The 20,454-nt window shown below is 34.3% G+C and overlaps 1 protein-coding gene across 1 annotated transcript; it reads right to left on the bottom strand.

Annotated features, from left to right (window-relative positions):
- Positions 1 to 16,224: 16,224 nt before the first annotated feature.
- On the bottom strand, positions 16,225 to 17,046 carry LOC118981801 (coiled-coil domain-containing protein 70-like). Its single transcript, XM_037038627.1, has one exon. It carries the CDS (start codon positions 17,044 to 17,046, stop codon positions 16,225 to 16,227), a length of 822 nt encoding a protein of 273 aa, XP_036894522.1.
- Positions 17,047 to 20,454: the final 3,408 nt, after the last annotated feature.

The raw sequence follows: 20,454 nt of genomic DNA, 5'->3' as shown, positions 1-20,454 counted from the left end.
GCAATTAAATTTTGTATATTGACCTTGTATCTTTCACTTTGCTATAATAGCTTAATAGTTCTAGGAGGTTTTTGTTGTCAATTTTCATTGATTTTTAGAGAGACAGAGGAAGAGAAAGGGAGAGGGAGGGATGGGGGAACGAGAGACTGAAAAAAGGAGAGAGAGAGAGAGAGTGATATCAATTTGTTCTCTCACTATTTATACATTCATTGCTTGATTCTTAGATATGCCCTGACTGGGGAACAAACGTTGGTGTGCTGGGACCATGCCTTAAATAACTGAGGGCTGCCAGGGATTTTTTTGTCAGTTCTTTTGGAATTTTTACATGGACAATTATGTCATTTGGGAACAAAATTTGTTTTATTTCTTCCTTCCCAATATGTATACCTTTTATTTCTTTTTTCTTCTCTTATTTTATTAGCTAGCATTTGTAGTACAATATTGAAAAGTATTGGTGAGAGGGAATATTCTTGCCTTGTTCCTGACCTTAGCAAGACAGCTTCCAGGGAGTCACTGTTAAGGGTTGCTGTAAGCTTTTTGAAGATGGTCTTTATCATGCTAAGGAAAACCCACCCCCTCCTAGTTTGCTAAGCTTTTACTATAAATAGTGTAGATTTTCTCAAATGCTTTTTCTACATCTATTTATATGATCATGTGATTTTTGTCTATAGCCTATAAATGTGGTGGATTCCATTAATTTTTGTTTGGATATGGAGCTAGTGTTGCACACCTGGCATAAATCCTACCTGATGATGGTGTATAATGCTTCTTAATCATCTGTGGATTTGATTTGTTAATATTTTGCTGAAGATTTTCACATTCATGTTTATAAGAGATATTGGGCTATATATATTTTTAAAATATTTTGTTTTGGCATTATAATAATGTTTGCCTCATTGAATGAGTTTTGGAGTATTCCCTCCTCTTTATTCTCTCAAAAAGATTGTACAGAATTGCTCTAATTTTAAAATATGTTTGGTAGAATTCACCAGTGCATCCATTTAAGCCTGGTGTTTTCATTTTTGAAAGCTATTAATATTGGATAAGTTTCTTTATAAGATGGCGGCCCTTTCAAAAATTCTGTTTCTTTTTGTATAAGTATTGGTAGGTTGTGTATTTAAGTGAATAGATACACTTTACCTAGGTTATCAAATTTAGTGGTACAGAGTTGTTGATAATATTATATTTTTTTAACATTCATGGGATCTGTAGAGATGTCCTATTTTTCAGTACTTAAATTAGTAATTCATATCTTCTCTTTTTTTCTTAATTAGCCTGGTCACCCTAATAAAGTACGGAACATTTTTTTTAAACTGAGAAAACTAGAGCTAGAAGGTAACATTCTTATAATTTAATAAATTATATTTATAAAATATTCTTTAATATAGTTAATGAATACAGTTAGATGCTTTCTAGTTATTGTTGGAGATTAGAAAAAAATATTCTGTATTATCAGCATAGTTTTTATATTACTAGATGGCCTAGCCAATGACATATGATGCAAACATCACAGATATAAAAATTAGAAGAGACAAAATTAGCCTAATGTAGAGATCATATGATAATTGACACAGAAGCAGTATATAGCTATTAGAACTAAGACAAAAGTTCAGTTAAGTTGCTAAGTCTGAAATTAATTTTACTAGTTTTTGGAGATTGGTGTTTTTTATTATGTCAGCAATAACCAACTGTAAATGTTTACAAATATTAAACCAAAATAATAACAAATACTGTCTAAGAATTAACCTAAGAAGAGTGTATAAGTTTTTTTTGTTCAAAATGTTGACATTGTTATTAATAAGTAGGAAGGAGAGGTTTACCAAAAGGGAGAAAAATAAACTACTCTTTCTTTTTAAACATACTAATCTTCTCTTGCTATTTCTTAGTGGAAAGATAATGGAGAGTTCTAAATTATTTGATATTTTAGTAGGTTGTATCTTATCTTTCAATATGTGTATAGTATACAAGGCCAGAATGTATGGATTAAGGAAATTGGCTTTCTGGGATACATCACCAAGTAAAAGAAAATGTTTTACAATCGAAAATATCCTGTTTAGCAAGTTGTGTCCTGATTAAGTCATTTGAAACATCACACGTGAAGTCTAAATTATGGTATATTCTGGTATACGAAGAAAGGACCCAGGCTGCTGGAGAATGCTCATACATATACATGTTATATCTGTGCTTTGTGATTGTCTAGACCCTTTAACTTATTGGTAAAATTTTCTGCTGAGAAAATCTATACTTGCTGGTGAGTCTGATTTGAGTAGTTGACCCTTTGTGCTATATAAAGCTTTTCAAAGAGGACCCTAGTTAAATGCAAAATATAGTCATGGATGGGAAAACTTAATTTTAAATACATTTACTAAAATTTGTCTGTATGTTCAGTGAAATTCCAATAGATGTCTAGGAGAACGTAGGGAAATTAAGTCTATTCTATAATTTATACAGCAGGATAAAGTTAAGGGTATCTATTAGAAGTCTAAAATGGATTTGAATAAATATACTTATAAGTATAATATAAATATATTATACATAAGTATATATAAGTATGTTTATATATAAGTATATATACACTTATATATTAAAGTATATGTATATAAGTATACATATACATGGATGTAAGTATATATGTATTTATATATAACATATTTATATCACTATATATCAGTATTAGACATTAAAACAGGTAACAAAGATATAGTAATAAAAAATGTAATAGTGTAGCTTTTGTACAAGAACTGGCAAATAGACCAGAGAGAGCCCAGAAACAGATCCAGTAACATAGGGTTTTCTCATACTTAATGAAGGTAGCATATTGGAGGTAGGGTGGAAAAATTATACCTTTTTTTACTGGATGAGCTATAGAAATTTGAGTTAGTATATGGACTTTTAAAGTTGGGTAAAATATTGCTTCACATAGGTTAAATACCCAAATCCACTAGTAAATGCAAAGTCAGTAACACTTATTTTTTAAAACTTTTCCGATTATTTTATAATTTAAAAAAAATTTATTGCATTTTTTATATTACCATTTAGTCCTCTTATACCCCCACCCCAGGAATCACCACCCTGTTGTTCACATCCTTGACATTCAAAAATAGAATACTTTGTGACTATAGATTTAGTAAGATTTTTTAAAATTATATTTTATTGATTATACTCTCATAGTTGTTGCATTTTTACACCTTTGCTCCCCTCCACCTGGTACCCACATTCCATTCAGCAGTCTTCCCCTTAGTTCATGTCCTTGGGTCGTGCATATAAATTTTTTGCTTTCTCCAATTCTTATACTGTTCCTAACCTCCCTCTGTCTACTTTGAACCTACCAGTTGGTGCTTCTTAATCCCTATAGATTTTCCCCATTTTCCCCTTCCCCCTCCCATCTGATCCCCCTCTAATTAATCTCTATGTCTATGATTCTGTTCCTATTCTGCTTATTTGCTTTTTAAATTCAGTTGTTGATTGATGTGGTCACTGGCCCACAGTGTCTGCGGTTGTTATGGATGAGACAAGACAAATTCACACAGACTTCCAAGTCCTGTGGAAGAAAAGGGACAGCTCGGCCACTCTCTCAAGGGAACGGCATCCTGACCCTCGCCTTGATAAGCTTTTATTGCTTTTCTGGGCAAATTACATTGAGGATGGTCCTCATTTACTATGCATAGGTTCGCTTTAGGTGGTTACTTTTACAGAAAACAAAGGAGAGTACATTGTTAATTACATCAAAGAAAGATATTTGCAGATGTAAAGGGAAAAGTGGTTGAACTGGTTACACTCATCCTTGGAAGGTTTAGCATAGATTTTAGGAAGTTACTTTAAAGATATGCAGTAAAAATTTCCTGCCTCAATTTAGGGTGAGGGAGTGTTAGCAAAAAGCAAGTCTCAAAGCGGCTTAGGTACAATGCAGGCCTGATTCCCTGTGGAAGAACCTATTCGTGGGTGTGAGTCCTGTGTACCGGACCTCATTTTCCACTGGCCTTTCCTAGTGGGAGCTGGGCCCATGCCACGCAGAATGGTCTCCTATAGTTGATAGTTGTGAGTTTCTTGACATTTGAATATTCATAGTTTTGAACAACTTTTTCTTAGAGAAGTCCTTTTAACATTTCCTATATAGGGGCTTGGTGATGATGGACTCCTTTTACCTTGCCTGGGAAGCACTTTATCTGCCCTTCATTTCTAAAGGATAGCTTTGTTGGATAGAGTAATCTAGGTTATAGAGCCTGTTTTTCATCTGTTTGAATGCTTCTTGACAGTCCCCTCTAGCCTCTAGCAAAATTTCTTTTGAGAAATCAGCTGACAGTCTTATGAGAACTCCTTTGTAGGTAACTATTCAGTTTTCTCTTGCTGCTTTTAAGATGCTCTCTTTATCTGTAACCTTTGGCTTTTTAATTATGATGTATCTTGGTGTGGTCCTCTTTAGGTTCATCTTATTTGAGACTCTCTGTGCTTCCTAGACTTGCATGTCTGTTTCTTTCACTAAATTATGGAAATTTTCTTTCACTCTTTTTTCAAATAAGTTTTTGATTTCTTGCTCTTCCTCTTCTTCTGACACCTCTATGATTTAGATATAGGTGTGTTTAGAGATGTCCCAGGGGCTCCTTAGTCTCTTCCCCCCCTTTTAAAAATTTTTATTTTCTTCCTGCTGGTCCAACGGACTTCTTTTTTCTTCCTTATGTTTCAGATCCTTGATTTGATTCTCCACTATTGGTTCCCTGCTGATTTTTCTCTATTTCACTTAATGCAACCTTCATTTCTGCCTTGGGTCTTTCTCACGCTGTTCCAAGACCCATTGAGTTCTTTGAGCATCCCATCCTGATAACCAGTGTTTTGAACTCTGCATATGATAGGTTGCTTATCTCCATTTTGTTTAGTTCTTTTTCTGGAGTTTTGTTTTGTTCTTTCATCTGGGCCATGTTTCTTTGTCTCTTCATTTTGACAGCCTCCTTGTGTTCATTTCTGTGTTAAGTAGAGCTGCTTTGACTCTCTATTATAGTGGTATGGCCTATTGTAAAAAAGCAAACCTGTAAATTGTGTCAGGCTGCACCTTAGGTAATTGCTAGGGCGAGGCAACCCGTTTCACTGCATTGTGGCTCTGTGTGGGAGGACGCGGGGAGGGGACAGTGCCGCTGCCTGGCCTCTGGAGATTTGCTTGGAAGGAAGCTGTCTCCCTGCACTCACCCTCTTGCTAGTCACTTCACTTTCTCCCTGTACGCCATTTGTGCCCTTCCAGGTGTTGTCCTGGTGCTAAACCCCGGAGAGGGTGGGTCTGTGTTAAGTTCTGAGAACTTTGTGGGCCCTTAAAAAGAGTCTCCTGAGAACCTTGTGGTTTCTCTTGCCACCCCAACCCCCACTGATTTTTACAGCCAGAAGTATGGGGACTTATCTTCCTAGCGCCAGAACCCTGGGCTGGGAACCCTTGCTCCTGAGGTATCTCTCCTGATTTTTATCCACCACATGTGAATGTGGGGTCTCCAGTTCTGCCACCTCTCTGTGCCATTCCACTACTCTGTCCTTTCTTCCCATGTAAATGGGTAAATGTGGTTCCTTTAAATCTTTGGTTGTCAGACTTTCATACAGCTTGATTTTCTGATGAATCAGGGTGATGATTGTTTTTTCAGTCTAGTTGTAGTTTTTTACTGTGGTTGTATTAGCAGGTGAAGTGTATTTACCTACACCTCCATCTTGACTGGAAGTCGCAGGAAGATTTTTAAAAGCAAAAGATTATAGTGTAAAACTTGCAAAATAATGGTTACTTTGCTTAGGTAAAAATGAAAGATATTTAATTTAAAAACTTTACTATAGGCAACGTTAATCACTTTTTGACAGAATGTAATATAATGCATGCAGTGTTAAATAGAAGCAAATGATCAACCTCTACATTAAGGAACTCATTCAACTTAGCAAGCAAAGGAAATATTTACAATAATGGGCCAAGAACAGAAAGTGAAGGGATTAGCCAAAGAGCATCTATATGCGTGACCCGTGGACCCATGGACACAAACCATGGTGTGGGGATTGCCTGTGGTAGGGAGCTGGGTGGAGGTGATCAAAGGGGGGAAGAGTGAGGAAAACTGTAATAGCATAAACAATAATATACAATTCTAAAAATTGAAAAGTATAAAAAATGAAAAAATAGCATTTATATAGCAAATATTATTTATCAGACACTGTGTTAAGCGTTGTATACCCATTAACTTATTGTTTTGTACTCATGGAGTTATGAAGTAGTTATGGTTATCTTCATTACAGATGAACAGAATGAGACAGAGAGAGTTAATGTACCCTAGTTTATTTTTTTGTAAGTTAGTGATGGAGGCAGGAATTGCCCCCAAATTGTCCTGGTCCAGAATTGGTGTTCTTTATTAGTTTTTTATATTCCCTTAGAGGACATGTCTGTATAGTAAATATGTGTATCATCAGCCTCACCAGCAAAGTGGAAATAGATATTAAAACAAAAATTGCATACTCCCTTGCAAGTAGAGCAGATGGCAAAAATGTGTAAAGGCCTTATTCTGCGGAAAATAAGGATACATATGGGGAAATTGGTTTTAAGCATTGTTGATGGGAATGTAAACCAGGTGCAGACATTCTGGAGGTTTTTAGTAATATTTGGTAAAAACTTGTATGCAAATATCCCACGTCCAGCAGTTAGTCTCACAGCAGAGTATAGACCCCTAAAAAATATTCCCCACAAGACTACAAGGGATATTAATAAAGACATATATCACAGTGTTGTAATTTTTGGTAGCACAGAGCTGTAGGCAAATTAGAATTTCATTACTGGAGGGATAGATTTATAACTGAGATACATCTTTCTATTTGTAGATGTATGTATATCATATATATGTTTTTGATAAATGAATACATTGAAAATGAGTTACATTTATTATGAGAGCACTGATATATCTCCAGAACCTAATGTTGTGGAAAAAGTAGGAGTACAATACAGTACCTAGGACAGAATGAAAACATATTTCAAACAAATCTATATAATTTATAAAGGAAACATATATACCCAATTCAGCATAATTTACATAAACTAAAAATATCTGCATTAAATACAGTAAAGAAGATGCCATGAGTGTGTCAGCATGTGAGGTAGAGTATGGAAATTAATGTTATTTGAAAAATGCAGTTAAATAAGAGAGCAGTTGAAAATGAAAGAAATCATAACTTATTAATTTGTAATTTTTCTATGTTGTTTCGAGCATTCATATTTATATTTTGTTAAATATCATGTACATTTAATATATATCAAGTTTATTTGGTTCCAACTCAAAAGATTCAGTATTTTAAGTAAGCTTTTATGTTAATATTAGAGTCAGTAAATATTTTTGCAACAATTCAAAGTTTATATGTGTACATTTATACATATATTTTACAACTTTGTCCTTTAATACACCTCAATTTAATATTTTTCAACAGAATGCTTTTAAAACACAGGTCTTTCTTTATTAAGCATACTACCAGAGCATGCATTTATTTTGATAGGTATTAAGTATATATTACTTTGATTAATAATCAATAAAATGTTTTAAAGAAGATACATTTAAAATAAGGGTGTCTAAGGGTATGACATTTTAATATGAAACAGTGAAAATGAGATATTAAAACACAGTCATAATACAATTGATTTTATAACTTATTTTTCATTTTAATGCCACCTGCATATAAACATAATTAGTGTTTAATTCCTAATATTGCCTCTTGAGACTTTTCCTTGATTTTAGATATGAAGTGAATGCTAGATGACTCATTCAGCATGATTCAGTGCCCTTGAGGAAGGTTGACTAGAATAGCTTATATTGGGAAGATGAATTCCCTCTGGCTTGTACCATCTCAGAATGTAACATTTTTAAAAGCTAGAAATATTTTTCCACACAATTAGCACGAAATCACATTGTCAGGGATTTGCCTTCAGGTCATTAACTAATATGTTCACTAACAACTTGCACAAAGTGGATTAAAAAAAAAGACTTTAATGTCTGAGTCAGAACTGTGACTGATTTAGAATTTAACCATACTTACTGGAGCTCTGTCAATAGGCTCCTACTTTCAGTATTTCTGTTGTAACCCTGCAGTGACATTCAAAAAATACATTTCTACCTCATGTTTTTCACTATCTAAATGGTATTTAAACAAAATTCATTTAATTTTCTCGCATTGGATCCTGCCTCTCTTACTGTGAAAGTAATGTGTCATTTACCCTAGAAATTAAAATGATACGTGTGATCTCTTTCTAAAGTTTTACATTTAATGTTGGGGTATTTGTACTGTATCGAAAGGATCATATTAAATACAAGTATTGTGACAAAGACAAAAAATTAAATATATTGGTCTTTATGAAGAAATTTGTCTATAATTCATGCTAAATTTCTCTAAGTTGAATTATAGATGAGCAGTATGATTTAGATGTTTTTATGTTTGCCATAAAGTATTTGCATATCTTTCTTTGCATATGTAAACAATTATTAACATATGTCATCTTGTTTTTAACATAATATACTTTATTTTGAAATTTATTTACTAGGTGCATGATTATTTTTACTTTTTTGTGAAATTTAGTAGACTATTAATAATGTTTTAGGTATTATTATTGCAGTTTTCAGTTAACCATATTTTGCTAATTATTTTATAAAATGTATTTAAATTAATTTATATCTAAAAGTATATTTTGTTACTATTAAAAAGGTAGACAAAAGAACACAAACTATCATTGTTTAGCTGAAAATGCCTTGAAATTTTTTAAATCCTAGAATTGTCAACAAATAAAAAGCATAAAATAGTAACAGAAGGTAAACAAAAACCTCGGTTTATCAGATACTTATTTTTTTAATTGCTTCAATCATGTCGTATAACAACACCCACATCAGTGATGAAGTTAGTAAGCATGCATTTGGCTCACAGGACTATGGGTTGGTGATGTAGGATTATAGGCTGCTCTCTGGTTTATGCTGGGCTTGCACACATGCCTCTGCTCAGATGACTATTGGCCTTCAATGGAATGACTGGTGGCAACTGAATCTGCTCAGCGTGTCTCCCATCTTGGAGCAAACTAGTGCAAGAATGTTCTCAGTGTTAAAGGTAGAAGTACACAAAATCAAGTGTTGTTTTTTGATAGCTATCTATTTATTTATTTATTTTTGAGGTTTTGCTTGAGTCAGCTGATCACATCTTCTTGGCCAAAGCAAAGTCAGGTGGTTTAGCTCAAATTCAGTGTGGGAGAACATTTGGAATAAACATAAGGAGCAGTGACAAAATAAAAGTGTTTTGGGAACTATCACACTTAGGAAATTAAATCCCTAGTTCTTATAGAAAAGATTTACAGTTTCTTTTGTGTCTCATTTGTTATACCTTGTGTTACAATTACTCAAATTTTACCTCGGCTTTATATTATAATCATCTTAATTCAATACATTTTATCAAAGATACATTGTTCGCTATGCACGGGTAATAGTGATAGTTTCTAGAAACTGTATGGTGCTAAATATTTTTAGGAGGGGAAAAGTGCATCTTTATAGGTGTAGTTTTACTACCTTGGAGATATATTCAGGGAATTTAGAGTTTAAAGATTAAAGGTGAGGGAAAATCATAAATAATACTAGCTATTGTACTTTATTACTGCTGATAAACCTCATTTCTTGCACTAGCTTCCCTAGAAATACGTGAATATCATGATTATTTGTGTGTTTTCTTTTGGATTTAGCAAAATAAACAAGCACAAAGACTTTCTGTTTTGTTGATCCAATTGTATGTCATTTTGGCTTCCACTCTGAATTTAATTTAGCTTATCACAATTCTTTCAGTAAAAAATCTATAATTTCAAACAGCTCTAATATATTTCTAGCATCCCTAACTACACAGTGATTTCCCTTTGGAGACCTCTAATGAGCCATTTTCTCGGAATGGCTGTCTGGCTTATTATAGTCCCTGAACATAAGGTGTAATATCCTGAAAATAAAATAACTGATGATCTATTTTCATTTTTTTTGAATTTGTGTAATTTTCCAGTTGCTTTCATGCTTTTCATTTCCTATATTCAAAATCATATACCAATTGTATTTTAAGGGCTGAAAAAATATTAATACATGCTTCTTAAGTAGTTATGTAAATATTTAAAATGTATTAAAATAAAATAATTATAATAGTGTCTTAGAGGAAAAAGGTCTTGCTTCATAGTTTCAATTGTCCTCCCATTTTTCCCTTTTAAAATGTGAATGAATCACGGTCAACATATTACTGATCATTAACATCTTTTGAGATTTCTTTGAAAGATAGATAACTGATCGTAAGAATATTTGAAATTAATTGGGCAGCATTCTCTAATTTATTTAAAATGCATACATATTCAAGGATTATAAAATGTCTACATATTGTTTTTTAAACAATTTTTAAGTATTTTGATTCTGTTGGGTTGGCAAACGTTTAATAGCCAGCTCTACCAGAAAAAAAAAATAACAGCCTTAACTTGGAGTATATGAAGTTCAAGACATGAACGTGATGCCATGAATCCCGAGGTGGGAGGTGTTGTGAACAGTTGTCTCGCTGAACAAGCTCTGTGAGTAAGCTCCAGCACCTGAGTCCTTGAGTAGCTTGTCTCATTTTTTCAAATGATGTTCAGATATAGTATATTTCCATAGATCTTTTGGCAATGAAAAACTTACAATGACTGATCGTGACAATTGTTTATGTGAATATGGGCAAGGACTTTATGTGTAGGGTACATTGGATGGGCCTTCTCATCCCCTTTCAGTGGCACATTTACTGAGTCCTAATGAACTACCTGGAATATTTCCAGGATTCACTTTCTGTACAGAATTGTTTGTTGGGTATTTATTCCTCCAGAACACATGCTTTTATTTGTAGTTCTTATATGAGATAATGTGTATATAAATAGTACATGCAAAAGACACTCTGTATTAGTGAGAATTAGTAGGTCAGTGACTCAGCAGCTGGGGACTCAGCAAACCATTGTTCCTCCTTAACAAACAGTCATTTTCTGATTTTAACTTGCAAAAAAGTAACATTAACTATTAAAGAATTGCTGATGATTCCCAGGATAAAATAGGTGTCAACATTGTTGGTTAAAATGTTATATCTTAAAATAATTGAGTATAATTTTGCTGCTTGCTCTGTAAAGGATCATGGAGTTATAACAAATGAAAAGAAAAAGAAAGTTCTTGCCCTGGCTGGCGTACCTCAGTGGATGGAGCACAGGACTGCAAATCAAAGGGTTGCTGGTTCGATTCCCAGTCAGGGCACGTACCTGTGTTGCAGGCCAGGTCCCCAGTGGGGGGAGGGCATGTGAGAAGCAACCACACATTGATGTTTCTATCCCTCTCTTTCTCCTTCCCTTTCCCTCTCTCTAAAAATAAATAACATCTTAAGAAAAAAGAAAGTTCAGAATCTGCCCGAAAAATAGCGTACTATTTGAAATGGCATTGAAATATGGTAAATTTTAAAGCATGCCTCATAGTCAGTTGCTGTTATACATTTGGGGGCAAGTTATTTATCTAGTCTAAAGTCTTAATTGCCTTCTGAAAAAAATATGAGTAGTATTTGTATCTACTACAGGATATAATTTAAAGGTTAAGTAAAATGTTTGCAAGACATTATAAATCTAGCTCAAATAAATGTTAGTTATTAATATGACTAATTTAATGTTGATAAATTGCAGCCCGATGAACTTAAAAGCTTATTTTTGGTCACAGTTTATATATATGCAAAAATACTTGATATCACGCCTACGTTTAATGCTATTAGCATACATCCACATAGCAGGACAAAAATCTTCGGTTCAAAAAGAGAACACAACTGCTAATAAGGCAGTAGATGTAAATAAAGCATGCCAATAAATGAAAAAATGGACAAATTCTATTTTTGTCCTGCTTCATATCTCACTGTTGAAAATGAAAAAGCAAGCCACAGATTTGAGAAAGTATGTGCAATACAAGTAGCTCTAAAAGGGCCCATGTCCCAAGTATATAAGGAACTATTAAAATTTAATGAAAAGAGAAGTCAAAAAATTGTAACAGAATAATTGATACATACTTTCTTAGAAAAGATATGATAATGGCCATAAGGCATAGGAAAATATATTCAACATCAGTAGCTATTAGGGATATACAAATTAAACCACAGTGAGGGAACTATTTCATATCCACTAGAAAGACAAAAATTCAAAAGGTTGACAATCATTTTTCAAAAGTGTTAAATGTTGGAGAATGCAGGTGTGAATAAATTCCTTGAGAGAAAAAGACAGGATAAAATCCTGAGCAGATCAAGAGGGATTAACTTTTGATAAACTTATTTTCTTTTTAATAGGAGGGAGAGCAGGCACAATATAGAGAGGGCAAGTAAAATTGTATTTATGGTAGAATGATGTCAGAGTTCTTGATGTACACATTTTTAGGAATCCACGAAGCAGATTTGTCATTGGGTAGTGAGAGATGTGAGAGTTATTTGAGGTAATTGAAAGATTTCAAAATCTTGTTACACTGGAAAGCAGAAAAATGTAGGATTGCTGGACAATATTCATCCTCTATTTTCATTTTGGGTCATTTTACAGTGTTAATACCCCGTATTTTGTGCAGAGGTAAGACACTCTAGGGACTGAGTGGGTAGAGTCTGAAGTCAGTCCACATGAACTCAAAACCCATTTCTGAAATAAATTGTAACATATGATCTTGGAAAGAGTCAGATTTCCTTGTGCTTCTTTTTCCTCACCTGTAAAATGGGGTAACTGATAGTACTTAGCTTGTTTTTAGAGATGAAGTGAGTTAATATGTGTAAATATTTAGATGCTCTTAGTATATAGTGTTGTCTCTGTGCTAACAATAGCAATACCTCTGGCTAGCTCCAGCCACTCTGAACACAAGTAAACAAGGAAGTAGAAAAGAGAAAAGTACGTACTTGCAGGGATTCAAGGCTGAAAGTTTTTCAGGTCAGTGCAGTAGACAGTGAGTTTAAAAAGTAAAGAGCAATTTTAACAATAAAAAAGTAAAGAGCATCCCCAAGGGTATAATGTTGAATGAAAATCAAGAATGAATGAGAATATGGGGGTGGGAGTGAGGTATTGAAATAATGTTGATCCAGCTAATGAGTTGGATTTCTGCATGAGCTGGGTGAGTAGGGAAATGAGATAGAGGTGTAGTTGGTATATTCAGAAAGTGGCATAATTCACATTCTTGAATCATCGTACTTGCAAATAATAAAAGTCTTAATTTAAGGAATGGCTGTGGGGATGAAAACTGCGGTGATATGAAGAAACAATTTGGTTTCCAGAGATAAAAAGATCCAAAGAGATGTGTGGCTCATTTCTGGAGTAATCATCTGTGTGCACTTTGAGGCCATACACAAGCATAAGAGCAGAAGGGAATGGGAGGAGCACTATTACGAGCCGTATTCCAAAGGTTGTAGTGTCCGAACGAGAATGAACAAGAAGTCTGAGTGCGAAGTATCACGTAGGATAGAAAGTGGTATTTCATACTGTGTGCTTCACTGAAACTAAATCTTTCCTATGAGGAAATGGGATAAAAGTTTTGGAAATGCAGTTAGAAATGAGAAAACCCGCACTAGGCCCATCTTTGGCCATGTTTAAGAGCCTTCATCTGAAAGGCATAGTGACAGGGCAGCATCATTTGAGGTCTACCCAGGTTAAGAAGATCAAAGGAATTTTCACAAAAGACGTTCAAGTTACAGGAGATTTGATAAAATGTGAAAGGAGGGTAGGGAATGATGGAAGAATTGCCGCATTTCAGAGTATGTAAAGAGCATAATGGAATATGAACCAAACGGAGGGATGGACCTGGAAGCCTGAGACTTCTGGCATTAAATAAATGCAGCTTAGCACATGAGTTTAGACCAGATGATGTCCTAGAGATAAGCAATCTCTCGTGGCTAAGAAGATGTTTGGAGCATTCGTGTAACTGCTGTCTCCTGCCCTTAGTAACTGCTCGCTGGTCTTCAGGAAGAGCAGGCCCCCGGGGAGCCTTACATATTCACTTATCCTTCTGGTGACCACCCTTCCTGGAAACCCTGAGGAGAGATCTAGAAATGGATAACAAAGACTGTTTACAGAAAAGTTCTTGTGTGGCAAGCATTACGATACATTAATTTATCTTTTTAACACATAATTTTCATAACATTGATGTCTAACAATACATATAAAAACTTTAATGTACAGTTAAGTATATCCAGCTTATTACATGGGAAAATATAGTTTCTATATAGTATTCCTTCAGTATGATGTTAACTAGAAATTTTAGTAGAAATTTTTTATTACTTCGTGAAAGGAAACTATCATAAACATTATAATGAATGATATCAACATAAATTGTTTTAACCCATTCCTTAAGTAATTTCTCTCAGGTAGAGTGGGCTATAAAAATCAAAGTTTCTTTGTAGCAGTGCCAATCCTTAGCTTAGCATTTGACTTCCAAGAGGAGACTGAGGTTCTGATCAGTGTGTTTCAGCCTAACCTGAGTTGCTGTGAAGTAACCGATGCAGTAATGGCATCCTTCTCCCAGAGAGGAGTCACTGATGCCCATACCTGCTCCAGGGGCACGAATCTTCCAACCTCACCACCAAGGAGCTAGTTTATTTCTCCAAAACACCACATCAAGGAATTTCTAAAGCAAGGACCTTAAATGAATGTGTAGCCAATAGAGTGACATATCCATACATTCCTGACACACGAACTTGGCCATTCCCCTGCCTGCAGGCTGCTTCCACATCCTATCAGATTGGGAAAATGATCAAGGCTTTGCATTTCTTCCGTCCCGATTCGTACTACCAGTCAGTTGAGGACTTATCTGTAAACCTTGTCTTCTCCAGGGCTGAATCATTTTATTTAAATGGTAGCTATTACAGGGTAGGGCAAAAGTGGATTTGCAGTTGTAAAAATGTAAAATGCTATTCTTACATTATCATTTATTAATTATTGCCTTATTTCCCAGAGACAGCTATAGCCAACTATAAACCTACAGACAACTAGAAACCTACTTTTGCCCCACTGTCTGTGTTCCAGGGAACAGTGGTCAGTAAACTCATCAGGCAGAAGACCTCTCAAGGAGTAAAGCAAAACTTTATTTATACACTATGGAATGCTTAAAATCAGGGGATATGTACTCTTTTCTTTTTTTTACTTTTTACAGTTAAATGTAGTTGTATTACTCGGTGAAATGCTAATTAGAGGTGTCCAATAAATGTACACTTACTTTCTGCATATGTGGCAGCGCCTAGGGAAGGGAAAATATGTTCTCTTCCTATACTTACACTTCTGCTCCCCCAACAGCACTCAAGCATCAGAGTGGGATACTATCTGTTATTTAATAAAGTGCATTAAAGGTTTAAAATAAGGCAGTGCACCAGGCCTTGGCGGTTTGTCATGCAGTTTTCTGCAACTACAGGTGGAACCCTAATCAATCCATGACTCCATCACGTGACTCGGTTTTTGCAGAAGAGTGTTTATAAAGCATTCAGCCAGCTCGATTATCCATGGCAACAGTTCTGAAAATTCTGTTTCTTCCTTCTCCTGTTTTCACTGAACATGAACCTAGTCACAGATTCACATTCCAAACTCCAAAACTCCTCTTACATTTTGGGAAACTTTAGTTCCCTCCGTCCTTTGTCTCTCTTTACTACATTTATTAGATACAACAGCCACAATTCCAGTGAGCTAAAGGAAGAAGATAAGTGAGGGAAAACCAGAGAGAACATGAGGAAGCCCATGAATGAATGGTCATTAAAATTTTTTGTGCTATCACATACTTTTTGAATTCTTATTTTTCTATTGGCCTTCTCATTGAGATCATTGGAGTGAGCATAAGGAGACAGGAGAAATATAGACATCTTTGTTTCACATACAGGTGAACTAAGTATGCAAAACTTAATATTTTGCTATGTTACTTATAATTTAAAGAGACAATTTTAAGACAGATATTTCCTCTGTGCTGTTACGTTTTTTATGGCATTCATCCACTTTCTCTGAATATCAATGCCACGTTTGATTCATCAGCATCACATTTTGAACAACACATACTTTGCCTGTTAAAATAAAATTGGCAACTAATAGGAAACCAAAATCTAAGAAACATAATTTTTTTTTTAACTTTTAAGGACTTTATTTATTTTCCAGAGAGCACCGCGCATTTCCAGGCTCTTGACTCCCCACTCCAATAGTATTTCACCTTCAAAAGTTTGAATTTTTTTTCTGCAGTGTCAATGGTTTTCACGGTTTGCTGGTTTCATGGTTGCTTCAACTAACATTTCTCCTGCTCTATTTTCTTGTGCATTTTTCCAGCCAGAGTGTTTGTTGTCTTTTCCTTGAAGAACCTTATTCCACTGCTCAAGGACCTTTGCCTCTTCTAGAAGGGCTTTTTCCTCCTGTTGAAGAGCACGGTTTTCCTCTCTGAGTGCCTCGTTCTCCTCACGAAGGGCCCGTTCCTCCTTCCATAGAGCCTGTTCTTCCTTCTCTAGCGCTGTTTTTTCCTTCATCAGGGCTAGTCCCTCCATCTTGATGGCACTCTCCTGATATTGCAGGGCTTTGATCTTCTGGTGGAGAGACGTTATTTTTTCCTGAAGAGCTTTCCCTTCATTCTCGAAGGCGGTCTTCTGCTCCCTGACAGCTTTTATCTGAGCTTGCAGGGCTCTGTACTGTTGCCAAAAAGACTTTCTTTCTGTGCTCAGTGCATTCATCTTTTCCGCAAGTGGTTTTTTGCTTTCAAAAATCACATTCTTAAACTTCTGGAAGATCTGGTGTTGCCGTCTCAGGGTCTGATTTTTTTCCCGGATTAACTGGTTGTCCATTCGGAAGGCCTTGTTTTCTCTTCGGAGAACTTTGTTTTCTTCCCAAAGGGACTTGTTTTCTCTTCTAAGAGCTTTGTTCTCCTCCCTGGTCACGTGGTTCTGTCTCTGAAGCTTTTTTTTCACTTCCTGAGATTCACATTTGAACTTATTTTGATTTTGGGTGCAAGAGAAAAAAGAAGAAAACACGCCCAATATCTTTCTTCCATTAATCCACTTTGATTCAGAGACAACCATTGTCTTCTAGTGCTTTATCTGAGCAAACTATACAAACTCCAAGTGTGCTGGGTTCAACCAAGGTAAACTAATGATATTTGCAACAAAAAAGTACTGAATTGGGTGAGAATTTGTTCATAGAGAATTGGCTGTTGCGTTGATTTGCACAGGAAATACTATAGCAGGGATCTAAGCAAGACTCAGTTGGGCCCACTGCAGGATGAAACAGCGAAAGTAGGAGAAAAGTCAGTGTATTAACTATTAGGTTGATATAACAAAATGAGTAAGTTTAAATAAATCTCAACTCAAATTAAAATTTAATAATTCTACATTAAAGATTGAATGTTGAACAAGGTTAATGCATTGAACTGTTTTTGGTGCTAAACTCAACTCTGTGATAAAATACTACCAAATTATTAATCTTCTACTAATATATTCAGTATTTATAACTAAGTCACCTGTTATTGATGTGGAAAAAGCCAGGTATTTAAAAAAAATTCTGGCTTTTTAAGAACTAGAAAACATTTTTAAAAGATTGTACACTATAGATTTTTTCCATATTTACTTAGACATTTAGAATTGATGTATTTAAACACACATTCACACTTACATTTCTGTGTTTTCTGTGTTCTCTGCCAACCAAATTTCTTTCAGTACTAGAAAACAACTAGGCAACACTGAGTGTTATATGACTTCACTATAGGTGATGTCACCCATAATGATGTCATATAATGTTGACACCAGTGAAAGTTATGCATAGTGTTTGGCTATTTTTTTAATATGTGTTTCAGGAAAAAATATATGTGATTTTGTTCTGTTTTTTTTCTGTTGTTGGAGACTTGCCTGTTTTTGTTTGTTTCTGTTTCCTCTACCTAAGGCTAACAGTAACCAGTTTATGAGTCTTGAATGTTTTCTTTGGTCTGAAGGAGGTTTCTTTTTTTAAATTAAATTTATTGGGGTGACATTGGTTCACAAAACCACATTTCAACATTTTTGCCAAGAAAAACCCTCCTAAACAATACACTATTATTACGTGAGGGTTTATCCTGACAGGGTTATATGTCAGGCACTGGAAATGTGCATAAGAAAGTAACTATTTCAAAGGGTAACTTTTATTCATTAGAAAACTAAATGGGAATTTTGAAATATTCTTTCCTGCATGCTTCTTGTTTTGGCTACTTGGTGACCAATGAAGTCTCTTTTAAAATTTATTTTTTTTAAATATAGTTACATTTAATGTTTTCTTCTAGTATTAAACCAATGTGTATTTAAGTGCTTGCTTCCATATAAATTTTTAAATTTATTTAAAACATTTATTTTTGTTATTAGCTAAGTACTTCTAATTATTGTTCCTAGGAATGACTGGTAGTGGTAAATGTACAATCAAAGGTGGGAATATTTAAATGATTTTAAGATTTGTACTGAATAATCAATGTTAGGTAAATTTGTATGTTAAGAGAAATAGCACTGGAAGTTTTTAATTCCAATAATCTTATTTAAAGTAAATTTTCTATTCAACATATATCATCTGTTATATATAAAACAAAATAATAATTATTTTTATATATTTTATATTAACCTTTTGGGATATATTAAAATATTTTATATCATATATGTCATAATATTGAATGATTTGTATTTATTTACCATTGGTTTAAGGCATAAATGTGAAAATTGAGTATGCAGTAGCATTTATAAGCCCAAACCACTCACACTTGAATAAAGATTTGTCAATTTATTCATCAAACCAGGTTTTTCTTAACAGCTGTTTGTAAAGTATCTGCTTAATAAGGTTGAAAAAAGTATTTTTCTCACACATTTATAACTCTCTATTAAACTTAGTAAAAATAGTAAAACAAAATCTTCATTCTGTGAAAGCTTATATAAAATTCAGACCCATGTGAAAGTTTTCTATTTGTTTTCATCTTGATGAAAGTGAAATATCCATTTGATCATCTTCATCTATAATTACATTGAGAAAGTTTTTCATGTCACTGTGCACCAGCTTCCTTTTTTTAATTTTTAAATGAAATCTTTTAATTTAATTTAAATCTTTTTATTGTTGTTCACTTACAGTTGTCTTAATTTACTCCCCACCAATCGCCCCCACTCCCTATCCTCACCTCTCTCCTCTGACTCCACCCCACCTTGGTGTTGTCTATGTGTCCTTTGTAGTTATTCCTGAAAACCCTTCACCCTTCCCGCCCACCCCCATTATCCCTTCCCCTCCCCCCTCTGGTTACTGTCTGATTGTTCTTAATTTCAGTGTCTCAGGTTATATTTTGCTTGCTTGTTTGATTTGTTGACATAGGGTCTCACCTTTACCTAGAACCAGCTTCTTTATACTAGTGCTTCTGCCTTTTTGATACTGCTGTTGTGGTAGCTGAAGATTCCAAAGGAGTTCCAGAAGACAGAGGACTCTGGGCATTCTCCTTTGGAATGTTGTAATTCTTCAGGTGTGAGGGTAAACTAGGCAGCAAGAAGAAAATCTGTTGCCATTGATCTATTAAAGAAATTGAACTCATAATTTAAACCTTTCCCTCAAACAAATTTTGGGCCTGCCCAGGTGGCTTCATTAGGGAATTTTTTTCGAATACTCAAAAAAGAAATAATATTAATATATCCATTAATGATTTCAGATGATGGAAAAAAATGGACAACTTCTTGTTTTGAAAGCACCTTACCTTACACAGAAACCTCACAAGAAAGGGAGCTATAGCCTAAAATACCCCATAAACACAGATGTAAAAATCCTAAACAAGATTAGCACACCAAGTTCCGCGATACATAAAATAAATATTGTTACTAACCTGGGTTTGATCACGAGTGCAAGACTGAGTTAATATTGATAAATCAGTTAAGGCAAATTATGACATAAAGAGAACAAAAGAGAAAACTTTCATCTTGTGTCAAGATGAGAAAAGTAATGTCAGTAGATGAGAGAAAGCATTTGATAACACAAAAAAAGCAATAAATATGCTTTCATGATTGAAAGCCAAAATCACACCAAAAACACCACTAGTGACAATGTCCTCATAGTGCACTAAGGACAGAAAAGAACTTACTTAATTATGGATATTGAAAAATAAACCTGCAGAACATATAAGATGATGAAATACTAATACCTCACACCTATGTAAGGGTGTCCATTATCATCACTTTTATTTTTCATTGACTTAATGCTGCAAGCTAAGAAGTAAAATGTGTAAGGATTCAAAAAATACATAAGGCTCTCATTATTTACAGATAATATTGAAAATCTTAATATTGAAAATTAAGTTATTAAAATACATTATTTAAAATATAGTAAACTATTAAAATATGATTTAGCAAGCTTATTGGATATAAGATCAATCTAATAATCAGCCTTATTTACATGTATTCAGCTAATAAATAATTGAAAATAAATTTTATAAATATATTATTTAC

The sequence above is a fragment of the Sturnira hondurensis genome, unplaced genomic scaffold (genome assembly GCF_014824575.4).
Source record: "Sturnira hondurensis isolate 20B ecotype Veracruz unplaced genomic scaffold, ASM1482457v3 Scaffold0024758, whole genome shotgun sequence".
NCBI classification, from domain to species: domain Eukaryota; kingdom Metazoa; phylum Chordata; class Mammalia; order Chiroptera; family Phyllostomidae; genus Sturnira; species Sturnira hondurensis.
Note: the sequence above shows the minus strand (reverse complement) of the source record. Positions and strands in the feature narration are given on the sequence as shown.

Bases quoted from the DNA above. Each gene is read 5' to 3' on its own strand.
- LOC118981801 (XM_037038627.1), bottom strand. From the start codon at position 17,046: ATGGTTGTCTCTGAATCAAAGTGGATTAATGGAAGAAAGATATTGGGC.